The sequence below is a fragment of the Protomyctophum parallelum genome (assembly GCF_964188405.1).
Source record: "Protomyctophum parallelum genome assembly, chromosome: 14".
Lineage (NCBI taxonomy): Eukaryota > Metazoa > Chordata > Actinopteri > Myctophiformes > Myctophidae > Protomyctophum > Protomyctophum parallelum.
In genome coordinates, this window is record NC_139709.1 from 31,620,367 (window position 1) to 31,634,141 (window position 13,775).

General features: G+C 42.2%; 1 protein-coding gene across 2 annotated transcripts; it reads right to left on the reverse strand.

The window, feature by feature from the left end:
- Nucleotides 1-1,493: 1,493 nt before the first annotated feature.
- Nucleotides 1,494-9,477, reverse strand: asb10 (ankyrin repeat and SOCS box containing 10). 2 transcript variants are annotated; one of them, XM_083782450.1, is made up of 5 exons: nt 8,988-9,477; nt 4,407-4,680; nt 3,800-4,304; nt 2,709-2,822; nt 1,494-2,220 (listed from the first exon to the last, which is right to left on the reverse strand). In XM_083782450.1, the coding sequence occupies exons 1-5, from the start codon at nt 9,322-9,324 to the stop codon at nt 2,035-2,037; spliced, it is 1,416 nt and encodes a 471-aa protein (XP_083638576.1). In that variant the 5' UTR covers nt 9,325-9,477; the 3' UTR covers nt 1,494-2,034. The 2 variants fall into 2 exon arrangements, with proteins under 2 accessions (XP_083638576.1, XP_083638577.1); XM_083782451.1 differs by lacking the exon at nt 8,988-9,477 and adding an exon at nt 6,274-6,643.
- Between the last annotated feature and the right edge of the window lie 4,298 nt (nt 9,478-13,775).

Here is a 13,775-nt window from a genome sequence, read left to right on the forward strand (position 1 = left end):
CCGGAATGAGGTGACGTAATATGGTGATATAAGAGCGCCCCTCACTTCACACGGGTGTAAATCTTTTTCTTCGTGTTTGACTTTATTCGTTAATTGGAGAATAAAGTCAAACATGAAGATTGTAGGCTATAGAGCAATATTATTCAAACCCATGCAAGAATTAACCAAATGCTATTGAGGTTGCAGACCTTATTTATTTAATTATTATAAATAATTCCTGCACCTGCACTATAACTATTAGGCTATCAATTCAAGCTTTCACTTAATATTATCTGGATGTGTCCATGCCATGCCTTCTATATGGATGGCCGTTCTGTGTTGTTTAGCCTAATCTTTTTGTGATATGACAGACCATTTTTACAGGTATCTGCATAACAGTTCGCTTGCATGGACATGTCTCCATGTCTCCCATGTACCTGTCTAAATACTTCCTTAATGTAAACGAAGTCCACACCCACAACACCAGAGGGAGTGCAACAAACCATGTACAACCCAGATTCGGCACAAACAAGGGACTAAATTATTTTCACTCCTATGCCACCAAAATGTGGAACGCCCTTCCAACAGTCATTAAGACATGTGAATCCCTTGACTCCTTCAAAACCGCTCTCAAAGGGCACCTACGGATGGCTGCAATTCGAAACTGGCCTCTGTAAAATTTGAATGCTTCCTATATGATGAATTCCTGTTCTGTTCTTTAGCTACATAGAAATGTCTATTTGTATCTAAATGTTTGTGTCTCTAAATGTTTTGATGAATTGAACAATGTGGACCCTGTTGTAAACAAGTGTAATGCTTAATTGGGTCGTCCACTCACAGTTAACAGTCTTTGTATTGAGTTTGTGCTTAAAATGTACTGTAAATTCTACAAACTGTTAATACATATTTCAATCAATCAATCAATCCACAATCTAGGAATAGGCCTGCAGTCTGGCTTCTCGCTCGGTGCAAAGATGACGTGTTTTCTGAATGAAATCAAATCGCACCCACATGTCGTCCCTGAATCCTGATGGCCTTTGATGGACACAGATCCTGGTCCAAACAAGGTTGGTGGTGATAAATGCCTATTGTAATACGAATTGGGTTTGTTAAACCTTTCTTTTTAAATGTTTTTTTTTGCTGTCATTTCTGACGTTTTGGTTTTGCCATAATCTATATTCGTCTATGATTAAAACATAATAATCGTGTGCGGCCTACAACAATACATGATTTGTGATCAGACCAGGCCCGGCGCCAAGGGAGGGCAAAGGGGTGTTTACCCCCCTAAATCAACCTCTTTGCCCCCTTAGATCAAATAGTTACAGACAAAAAAATGGTACATTTCCAGGCTTGAAAGGAAGGAAGCCAACGAAATCGTGCGCCTCTGCCCTCTATAGATATGCAAATGTGGCGCATTGTCTTCATGTCCAATACTTGCCCCCGATTGCCCCCTCTGTCATTTCATCCTGGCGCCGGGCCTGGATCAGACTCACAATAAAAAAGGCACACAATAATTGCAAATGGCTATACTTGACCATAAAAACTTTATATTACAGGGAAAACATATAGAAAATGATTCCATTAGGTACAATCATATCGATTATGGGCTAAGTGCAAATATGTCTAGCCTTAATTTTCAACAACCTTGTGGAAAGTGCTGTGCATTATGAACATTTTGAACATGAACATGTATTGCTTTTTGTGCGTGTTTGTCAAGCTAATGTAAAAACTAATATAGTTTTTGAAAAATACAATGTTGCAATTATTGGTTTCCTAATATCGATGTATCACATTCCATAACCCAGCAGAGAGAGAGAGAGAGAGCGAGAGAGAGACACCATAAAGTATGAATAAAAGAAAGCACATTCAAATACTTTCACAAATAGTCACCCCAAGTCTATAGCACCCCCTTGTGGTGTAATAACTTTAAATGCTTTCTCCAACGCTTGTTCTGTGGCCTGTGTGGTTTATTAAGAACAAAAGCATTGTATGAGGCAGGGTATAGTCTTTCAGCAGCCTCCCTGTTTTACAAGAACAATTTCTGCATGTTTTTTTTCAGTGGAAAACGCCTCTGGATTCCAGAAGCAGGTAGTTCTTGAGGAAAGCGGGCAGGCTGAGGTTGGGCACCACCTGGAGGACGCGACCCTCCAGGAGGGTCCTGAGGCGGACGCGGGCTAGATGCTGCAGGGAGCGTGGAGTCTGGGCCAGAGAGAACAGGGACTCATAGAACTCCTGGTGTTCCTGGGTTAGGGTTAACGGAGAAACAATTTAAAATTTAGGCATTTAGCAGACGCTTAAAGGCTTAATCCAGAGCGATTTACATTAAGCAAGAACAAAAAAAGCATGGCAATACATCACATACATAACAAGTAGTTATCATGAAACATGCGTAAGCTAAGAACGTAACAGTGGAATATCTATATAATGAAATTGTACATAGGCCTATATACTATTAAAAAGTGCTATATGTCAGATGTCTACATAAAATGCTATTCTAGTGCTGTCACTTCCTGGTTCATGTACACACTACAGTATTTCTTTCTTTATTCTGATTATTCATCACTTGCAAAAAAAAGAAAAGAAGAAAAAAAAAAGAACACGTTTTCTTGAAAAGGTTATTTCCGACGTGGTCGTTGAAGTATAAATTATCTAGGTTTGAAAGATAGGCTACAGTTACTAACAGACGTCTAGCTCAATGTAGATAAGACTGTTACATTCAAATAAATCACCTTAAAGACCTCTGGAGAGACAGCTTCCACCCAGCTATCTGTTATTTTGAGTCGAGCGTAGGCATTCAAAAGGACTTCAATAGTGCGTGGAGACATACAGCAGTGCTTTAAAACCTGGAAGAGATGTCAGAGGAGCCAAGTGACATGATTCATACTTTTAAATGCCGAAGTTAGTGATGATGCTTATGATTCCATAGAATCTAAGAAACACAGAGTAATTAAACACTTGTGAAATGAACAGATTGGTCTTCCCTCTGGGGGTTTAACTGGAAATTATGCAATTAGTGCTAATTAATCTCCTATTAACACTTGCATAATTAGGAGGCAGACATTTTGGAGCACGTGGATTCAGCATTACTTGGCACTTGCAGTTTGTTTCCAGCAGAGTGAAACACTTTCATTCACAACACATGTTGTGAATGAAATGTGCGTCTGTAGTATTACAATATACAATGATCTTTATAGTGTCTCTAGACTTTCTGCATTTCTTTTAGTATTATTGATCTGTACTTGGTCATCTGTGCTATATCTGTACTTGTGTATTAATCCTGAAATGCACAAGTTTCAGTAATTGGCCAGCATATTTATATTATCGCCTGCATATTAACAATTTATGTATTATTAGTTTTATTTATTTTTATGGCTTTCGCCTTTATTTTATATTTTTTATGGAGGGAAAATGGGGAGAGAGATGGGGGGAAGACATGCAGTAAAGGCCGTCGGGATCGGGAGTCGAACCCACGGCACACTGCCAGACTGGATTACCAGCCAAGGTGCCTGGACCGCTGAGCCATGGCCCAGGCCACAATTTATGTATTCTTAACCACTATTACCGCTAGTAATCAGCAAGGGATTCTTCTTCCAGGGGTCTGTTCTTGGCCACAATCTCTTAAATGAAGATCCAAAGCAATTACCGGTACTTATAAGCTCACAGTCACAACACATTGTGTTGCAACGTGTTGTGAGCATGTAAATCTGCTACTTTCACTGAATGTCCACCTATTATGACATAATAGGCCCAGAATAGGGACACTAGGGTTCATGACATGACACACCTTTCTCAGATATAAGGATGGAATTTAAGGCCTTACCGTGGGCAGGGCTACATGCCACACCAGGACAGAGCCGTAGTTGAGCAGAGAGCGGACCACCCGCTCGGGCCGTTGAGAAGTCTTGTAGCACACCGACTGTAGGATCATCTGCATGGGGGTCTTACAGCCATAGTTCATCGCGTTAACGTCAGCTCCGTGAGTCAGCAGAAGGTCCACCACGTCTGCGTTTGCATGCTTACAGGCCATGTGCAGTGGAGTCTGCTTGTCCTGGTCTATAGTGCGCACGTCAGACCCGGCCTCCACTAACAGTTTGCACGCCTTAAAGTAACGCTCCAGCTCATGTGCCTCCTGTTGCTCCGAGCACGCGGCATTGAGTGGCGTGAGACCCTGGTCATTCTGTTTGTCCACCGCAGCCCCATAGCGCAGGTACAGTTCAATGTGCTCCGGAAGGCCATTCTCGGCCGCTACGTGCAACGGAGTGTCGTCCTCCCCTAGGCTTCGAGCGGTTATCGCTGCGCCGTACTGGAGGAGATGCTTGGCACACCTGCAGCAGAGGAACATTCAGGTATAACAGACGACAAATTATTCCCGTATACATGCTTTTCTTTGGGGAAAAAAGCCATTATTCTGAACCTTTTTGACTTACTCGAGGGATTCAGAGCTGGTACACATGTGCAAGGCCATGAGTCCCTCTTCAGACACCGCGTTGGCATTTGCGCCGTGGCTCAGCAGCAGCTTGGTGCACTCGGGGTGGCAGGTGTCACATGACTCGTGCAGGGCGGTGGTGCCGCCGGGCGCCAGCTCCACGTTGCCCCCCCCCCCGCGCTGCAGCAGGACCCTCAGGCTGTCCGTGAAGCCTCGGCCGGCGGTGATGTGCAGCGGCGTGGTCAGCTCCTGCTCGTAGCTCAGTGACCACAGCCCTGCAAAGAAGAGGTGGGAATGTGTAGTATTATAATAAACACTGTCCAATCCGACACCACCATCCCAACGATCTGTGTCTGTTGGTTGGAACTATACTGGAAATGCATATTCATTGCTCGTAGGCTATTCACATGGTTAACCCATGGTTAACTGGTTAACCCATTTTGACCTGGGAACGATTCGGCAAATGTCTTCTAAATCCTGACTTAAAAAAAAAGAAGCTGTTTTTCTATGTCAGTCGTTCTCAAACACTTTCATGTCACTTTCCACGATTCTTCAAAAATAGCAGACCTACAAGCTTGTAGCGCGCCACTCGGTGGCGCGCTATGAGCTTGTAGATCTGCCATTTTTTCAATAGCTAAATCATAACATAATGCACACCAAAAGGCCCAAAATGTGTTTAATATCCAAGTTATATAAATCAAAATTACCTAATGTTTAATGATCAATTTAAGAATTGGACTAATTGTACGAATCAGTGAATCGTGTGAATTGTGTGAATCAGTTGATGAATCTTAATAAATGGAACCACCAAATCAATAAACCCAAAGAGAGATCACAGATCATTTTGTTGCTTGCTTGTTTTTCACATCTGTGTCAGAGATAATGTGACACTGTGAAGAAATGTAATTCCTGTCCTGGTATGAGTAGAAAATGAAACATAACATACTGGGCGATTACAAGGGAATATAGGTATTGGTTAAAATATGGTGAATATTGTAACCTCGAAATGTAAAAGTTATTGTTTTGTGTAGGCTAGTTAAACCATGGTCATTCGTTTTCTGTTGACAAGGTTTGATCATAGGGGGAGCTGTGGGGGAAAAGCATGTTAGCAATAGGAAGTGAGGTACCAGGAACATCTATAAAAGTGTTGCAAAAGTAGGTGGCCATTTTAGGTATCAGAAAGATAGTTTGGTGGTGTTTGGAAAATATACTATTTTAAGACCAATACAAAACCAGAATGATACATTGATAAACCACAGAATAGTGGGGTCTGAGAACGTTGAGATCTGAAGAAGAACAGTTTGGTCAAGGAACATTTCTGAGGGTTTAGCTCTGAATCCATTCAGGGCTTTTGGACAAATAAGGAACCTGCTGTGCAGACCTCCTGATTTGAAGGTAAGGCAAACATTTTACCTTTTCTTGAGCATTGCATTGCCTTTTTATTTGATGATTTATGGATTACTTTTTTTTTTTGGGGGGAAAATAGAAGGTCTACACTTTTTGGTTAGATTCTTTCGGAATAACCTTTTTGATACTTTGACTCATCGAAGACGAGACATTGAAAGGAACTTTGCGGTGCGGGACTTAATCTGAGTTTGAACATTTTCATTTGTATTTTGATGTATTGATTGTTCAATTGAATTGATTTATTTTGTTTGATCAAGTTTAAGTCAGATAAATATATTGGAATGTAACTTCAAATGCAAAAGTTCAAAAGCTGCAACACAGTTTGGTTACAGTATAAACAATTACTCATGCAGGTACAGGACCTTTTATTTCTTTTAGTTCTTTAATATAACTTAGACATACAATTTTATGGTTCTGATTGTTGTAACATAACATGACCTCAAAACATTCACAAGACCTACTCAGTGTTCTGATGTTGAACCTGAAGTTCTTCCACTCCTCTATGTTGCTGGTGTCATAAATGGCGTCAATAAGGTAGTCGTACTCTTCGTTCTCGTCCAGGATGCCAATGAGCGTCTGGTCATCTCCCACGAGCAGACAGTTCCAGAAGTGCAGGACACAGCCCGTGGCCTGAGCGGTGGCAATCACGTCGCTGCGGTAGGGCTTCTGTTTACGCCACTTTATGCCAGGTATCGCAGTGGTCATGCTGTATAGTGTATAGGCTATGATCAAACTCTCACGTAGCAATGAAAAACGGTCTCGGCGGTCTTGTTTTGCACTTTCAGGAGTGTGGCAATGAGCTCTTATGCAGCCTGTCTGCTTGGACAGGGTTATTTTAGGGAGGTGTTATTGTTATGTGATATTCTGGGTGCCCTGCTAGGCCTAGGAGTAGGAACCTACCTGGGCTGTGGCCCAGGGGGGTGAATGACAGTCCTGCGTCACATTGCTCACACGCATGTGGTAATGAACTCATTATGGTTTAATGGATGTGCATCAACGGTGTAACACAGGATCATATATTATCCTCCCTCTAGTATCATAAAAGTGTTAGGCAGAGGCAGGATTTTAATGCATTTCATAACTAGGACACCACTATGATGTGGTTGTGACCGCAGATCACAGTTACTATAGAAACGTGCAGGGAGCATGTAACGCAGGAAGCATGTAATGCAGGAAGCATGTAACGCTTGCATCCGTCACATCACATTCTTTATGTAATGCTGCTGCTGGTCACATACAACACACAGGGGCACACGCCACACACAACACACGGGCGACACGTGTTTTGCCACTACACACTGCCACCGCCCACTCCACAAAGTGTCAGCTACAACAGTGGAGCACTAAGCGTCTAAACCAGGAAATGTCGCATCACGACTTTTGCTTATTCCTTCTAAATCTCTGTATATAAAATATAGCTAACTCGTCGAATCTCTTACTTTACATCAATATTGTTCTTATATTGTGCTTGTGGTTAAGTATTAAGATTATAAAGATCGCTTTTGTCTCAAATGAGAATGTCCTGTAAGTAGACTTGGTTGGAAATAAAACTAGTATTGACTAATCTACAAGTGGCTCTTATTTTGATGAGGAAGTTTCTGCACAGGAAGTCCGTTTCAGTTGTAAACAAGCTACAATGAATGAGCTGTCAAAGTGCTAGTCGCCACTTAGAGACCATAGGCTATTTACAATATGAAAACCATGCATGGTCTGTCACTTAAACAACGTAGGTTACACACGTTGGAATTAAACATGGAACCTACAGCATTAGGTGAGTAATTCATTGTATATGTGTTGGACGTTTGTGGTTGTGCTACACCTCCTGCTGCTAGTGGGATCCTCCTGCTGCTTAACGACTACAAATACACTGTGCAGCTTTGCATCTTTGTATCTTTTGCATCTGCCCGTGTGAAAGCAGCATAACGTTGTGGCAGGATACGTACAGGTGTAGCCCTGGAACATGACTCTCGTATTCATACGAGAGTCATGACGTAACTTCACCCGGGTTTTTGCGAACGCTACATTTACAAATAATTAAAATATATAAACATTCGCATTTCAAATATAAAGTACTCACAAAGTGTCCCACGGGTGTTAGTTAGTAGCAGCGCCAGCGATTAGAATTTCTGCATCCCGCGTTGTTTAATAAAAAGCATTTTTATCCGAGGTGTTATTTTGCCATTGGCTTTCAACTACGCGCCCCTATCGGTCGGGAGGAGGGTGGCACTCGGTGTGTTCGATATAGGTAGGCTGACCGCCCTGCCAATACAGACTAATAGGCGAGTGCGCTCCCGGTGTGCAACTGTGGATTTCCCAAACGAACCCCGTTTGAAAAAAGTAGCCGGGGAGCTCGGACAAAAATGCTTTTTATTAAACAACGCGGGACGCAGCAATTCTAATCGCTGGCGCTGCTACTAACTAACACCCGTGGGACACTTTGTGAGTACTTTATATTTGAAATCTGAATGTTTATATATACGGAAATCTTGTAAATGCAGCGAGCGCAAAAAACAGGGCAAAGTTACTGCATGACTGTCATGATAATCATCATGGCAGTCATGTTCCAGGGCTACGTACAGGTGCTCCTTTTGAGTAGTAGCCAAAAATAATAATGTGCCCCCCTGCTTATATGAGACAATTTAGAATGAAACTTCTATGACATAATGAAGTGACATTATTCCGGGAGAGTGGCTCAGCCCTGCGTTCGCGCTCACCTATATTAAGGCGTCTTACTGGTAGTCAGTACTGTAGTAGCTGCTGCATGACCTCCAGTGACTGAAACACTTTGCAGTTCAAGTAGTAACACTAGACCAAAATAAAACAGCAGCTGCCATGTTGATCAACAGTAGTCATGTCTTGCATGTCTGTCCTCTGTCTCTGCCCCCATTCCTGTCCCTCTAACTCTCATAATTTATCTAAAGAATAAAGCACGTAAAAAGAAAAGTAAAAAAAAATAGAAATGCACTCTGTCGAGATGCCACCTTGCACACAAGTAGCCTACTTGTGCGCAAGCACACACACACACACACACACACACACACACACACACACACACACACACACACACACAACATGGATGCTCTTCATACAGTACACATTTGGGATATGTTTGGTTGCACTATCTAGTTTCATAGGGGATTAGTACAGGTGTCAGCCTGCATGTACTATACAGTACCTTCTCCTCTGGCAACCCAGCGCATGTCTCCACCCTGTGGTTCGATGACGATGTTGGCAGCGGTGGAGCCTTTAGGGAAGAGGCGCCGCACGGCTTCAGTGTCTCCCGTATAGAGAGCATTCTGGATGACCGGGTCGTAGCATATCGCCGGCGGCCGGGCAACGCTGCTGGACCTCAGCGACGACACCCTGTCCCTGGCCTCCTTCTTCAGCTGGTAGCCATTGAGCTTGCGGGAGGCCAGCTTCTTCTTGTAGTCGTCTCTCTCCAGCATGTCGACTTCGTCCAGCTGGAAGGAGCGCAGCGCCGTGGAAGAGAAGACGAAGCTGCCATGTGACATTCTGAATGTCTTGCCCGGGAGAGTGGTGGTGGTGTTGGACAAGGAGTATGGTTATCAACTTAACAGTTAACAGTAACACAATCACGTCTCTGCAGGTTTTCTGTCTTTGTTTGTCTCTTCTCTCCGCTATCAGCCTGTTGGCTGCTCGCAGTGTTGTTTATATGTGACTCTTGCTGCAGTGTGGCAAGAGAGACTATTTATATCTCTCTTTTATGGCCACTTCAGCTATACAGTACCTCTGCTTGCCAGCGAGTATGTTACTTCTCTGTAACACTACTACACTAGTATCAAACTCATTTTCTGAAACAAATTGAATGAACAGTTTCTTATTTGGATACCTGTTGACTGGATTGTATAACAATACTGTATAATCAGAAATATGACAGAAAGGGTGTAGAGGACTACATGCAAATATTTCTTTCTTTCTTTTTTTATTTATTTTATAATTATTTTTCCAAGGAACAGACAGACAGGCACCCATGGGCGGAATGGTGCGACGTAGAATATTCTATGATTTTTCAAAGGTTGGTGAAAAACACTATGAATCAGCTGGCAGTCAAAGTGGGACAAAGGTTGAGTCTGAGGTCTGTGAACCTCTGTGAGGTCGCTGGTCTGTGAGTGGTGTCTAGTCTGGAGGGGACTATGATGATGTGAAATCTGTGGCTCAGGAGGTAGAGCACTGAAGAGCAGGTCGTCCAATGATCCGTGGGTCGGCGGTTCGAATCCCGGCTCCTCCTGTCCACATGTCGAAGTGTCCTTGGGCAAGACACTGGACCCCACCTTGCCTCCAGTGGTTGCCAAACTTGCCACTGTGGGAAGTGATTACGCTGGCGTTGGCTGTTTCACCTCCCAATGTATGAATGAATGAGCCATTGAAAAGTGCTTCGAATAAGCACGAGTACATAGAAAAGCGCTATAAAAATGCAATCCATTATTATTATTATTATTAAATCTGAACTGTGGTCTACAAACACTTTTCACATAAAAAGTCACAAAAAACTTACCATATGGGAGGGAAGTCAACAGGACGGCAATCATTGTCTCCAGCATGTTTTGCACTCCGTCCGTCCGTCTGTGAACATAGCTAATCTCTGGCACCATTGGCTTGATCGCAGCCATACTCTGCACACACACACAAACACTCACTCCCTGAATGCCAGAGCTGAACCTCTGCCCCAAAGTTTTCACATTGGCCTGTTATAGCGCCACCAGGAGGCCGCTTTGTGCAAAACAAATGTTTTGACAGTACACCTACAGATTTTGTCCAAACATCACGCAAATTGGTACACAGTCTCTCTAGAGCCATTCAACGAAACTTGTTTTTCAGATTTTTCAGACTCCATCCTGATTGGCTAAGATTGGCTTCCAAAGTTCGCAGGAGTGCTCCGTTTCAAACAAAATGCTGCAAATCATGAACACATCGTGTGATTTCCGTGAAATTTTGCACGCACAATACCACTAGGCCAGGAAGAAATGCCACTTGAATATTTTCAACTCAGCCTCATGGTGGCGCTATAACAGGCCGATTTGTGTTTTTACCTATAACTGCACCGATCTGTGTAAAACCTTGTATGCACATTCCCTAGAAGCCAAGGAAAAACCTTTGCCTGGAATTTTTCACATCTGATCTTTATAGCGCCACCAGGAGGCCGACATATGAAAAACACATTTTCTAATATTACTCCTTCAGATTTTATCTAAATTTCACGCAAATCGGTACACATGCTCTCCATAGTCATGCGATCATGTGATTTGTTTTATTTCTCATAATTATCCATCCTGATTGGCTACGATTGGCTTCTAAAGTTTTCAGGAGTAGCCCGTTTTGTACCCGTTTTGTACAAAACGCCACAACTCCTCAACGCAGCGTCCGATTGCGGTGAAACTGTGCATGCATATTCCCACTAGGCTGAGGAAGAAATGCCACTTGACAGTTTTCAAATCAGCCTCATGGTGGCGCTACAACAGGCCAAGTCGCGTCACACACACACACACACACACACACACACACACACACACACACACACACACACACACACACACACACACACACACACACACACACACACACACACACACACACACACACACACACACACACACACACAAAAACCCAAACAAACATGTTTATATTACTCCTAAACATTTTGCCAAACATCACACACTGTCCTATCCTCCTGGTGGAGACCTGTGCCCAGAAGGGCACTTTTTCTAGTTTACTTCTTTTTTGACACTGGAACAATGGTGGATGACTAGCCTAAGATTTAGTAGACTCTTGTAGGCGTATATTTTATCCATTTTGCCATTTTCAAGTATAGGCTTCATTTCTCTGAGAGTGGATGACGGAGACCAGCTGAGTCCTTAGAGCTCTGAACAAATGCACAAATGCAAAATATAAGATGCTTACCCTGATGCCTCAAATGTTAGAGAGGCCTGCGGGGTCCTTGTGCAACGTATTAGTCGGTAGTTTTCAATAAAGAAAGTGTTTTAATCCCGTTTGTGGCCGATTCTGTCGGAAGTTCCCAATGACCATATAGAGTGAGGGGGCGCATCTGGTGATTACGCTCAATGTAAATGGGTAGTAAACCTTACTGGTAAATATAATCCCTACTTTCTATCTATTTTATTACAAAAGCAAATGTGTATCTAGATTAAGAATAGTTTATCGGATGGTTACATTGTTTCCGACTGGATTGCAGTGGATACTGAACCTGCTAATCAGTTAAAGATTGGACTACCTGAAATCAGCTCTTAGAAAAGTGTCATATTATTGTAAATGCATTTATATATGTATATAATATTGTTAATATTATTAACAGTTACATTTTCCATCAGATATTAATCTTGGTGAGGCAATCATGAATCCGACTGAATCAACAGCAATTCATCAAATACAAATTTGAATAATTGGTTTATTGATGTATCGTATAATAATATGATAATTATGTGCGGTTATAACTTGTGTAAAATGTGTGTGTAAAATGCGAATGCTTTGTTTTTGTTCCCTATGACAAAAAAGATATGTTTTGAGAGCTGGGTAAACTAGATATTTTACGATGTCTTCTGGTTATAACCTGACTTCATTTACAGACATTATGGTCTAGATTGGTCATGCAGATGAATTAAAATAAAAAATAAAACATTTAATGAAATAAAATAAATAAATCTTCAGATTAAACCAAACGAATAATAATAATTTAAAAAAAAGTTAGTTGCAGGCAGCTCTACTTGATATTATGTCCCAGAGAAACCTTAGTGTGTACAGTGTGTATTTTATAAAACATCTCTCAGTTCAGTATTTAGCTCTAATGGATTTCATGCATCTGCATGGCTCCCTGCATTATGGGGCATTAGACTGAATGGCTGCCCACCGCTGTGTCACTCTGCCCCACGTGCAGTGTTATGATGGTGGAGGGACGATGGATGCATAATTAAGCCTCTTAAGCCTACTCGCTAGGCATCCGACAAACATCTTTCTTTTGAAAAATGGACCACCATTTCCTCCAACTGCAATACACAGTGAAAATTCTGAGCGTTCATTTAACCCTGAGAGTGCAGTGTACAGATGGACCCATAGATCGGCAACGATGGATTTATTTAGAAACATTGTTGAAATTGTTGATTCTATGACAAAAGTCGGTTGAAGAGGAGTGCTATGTTGGATGCAATTTGCTAATGCCCTTTCCTTTATTTATCTGTCTCTGTCTGTATGTCTTCTGGCAATGTTAATGCATGGCTGCGGCGCACGCACGCACACACGCACTGTATACAGTATATCGTTTAGGTGTTTATATATATATGTGTGTGTGTGTGTGAGAAACACACACACACACACACACACACACACACACACACACACACACACACACACACACACACACACACACACCAAATATAAAAACATTTCAGTGCTTTCCCCTTTTCTATTTGAAGACATGGATTCATAGTTGCGTCTCATCTATACCTTAACGACTATTCTGGTATGGAAATCGAGGACATTTATTTTATGTTACAGTTCGGTAATAGATGCCACATTAAACCGAAGGCGTGCAAGAGTTCCAACTTTGCAAACACACATTACCAGGGAGAGTCTAGGAATATTGTTTTTGCTGGTGGAGTACATCCTTTTAAATGATATCCATAATGAGTTTATAATATGCATCTGGGCTACCACCTCTCTACTTTGATGTCTTCCAAATGGCCCGGGTGTCATCAGCAGAACATGTAGGCACTTTCCCGCCTCATTGACTCCCAAATGTATTTTAAATATCATTCCTGGTAACGCAATTATTTAAAACGCTGAACTAAACACTTACTAATGGGGGGAAAAAGACAGTGACTTCGATAAATTCATTTCTCAAATGGTGGGCATTGATGTTTTTTCCCCCCTCTCTCTCTCTGCCTCTCCCTCTCTGTCTCTCTCTCTCTCGGAAACAACAAGAAACATCAGC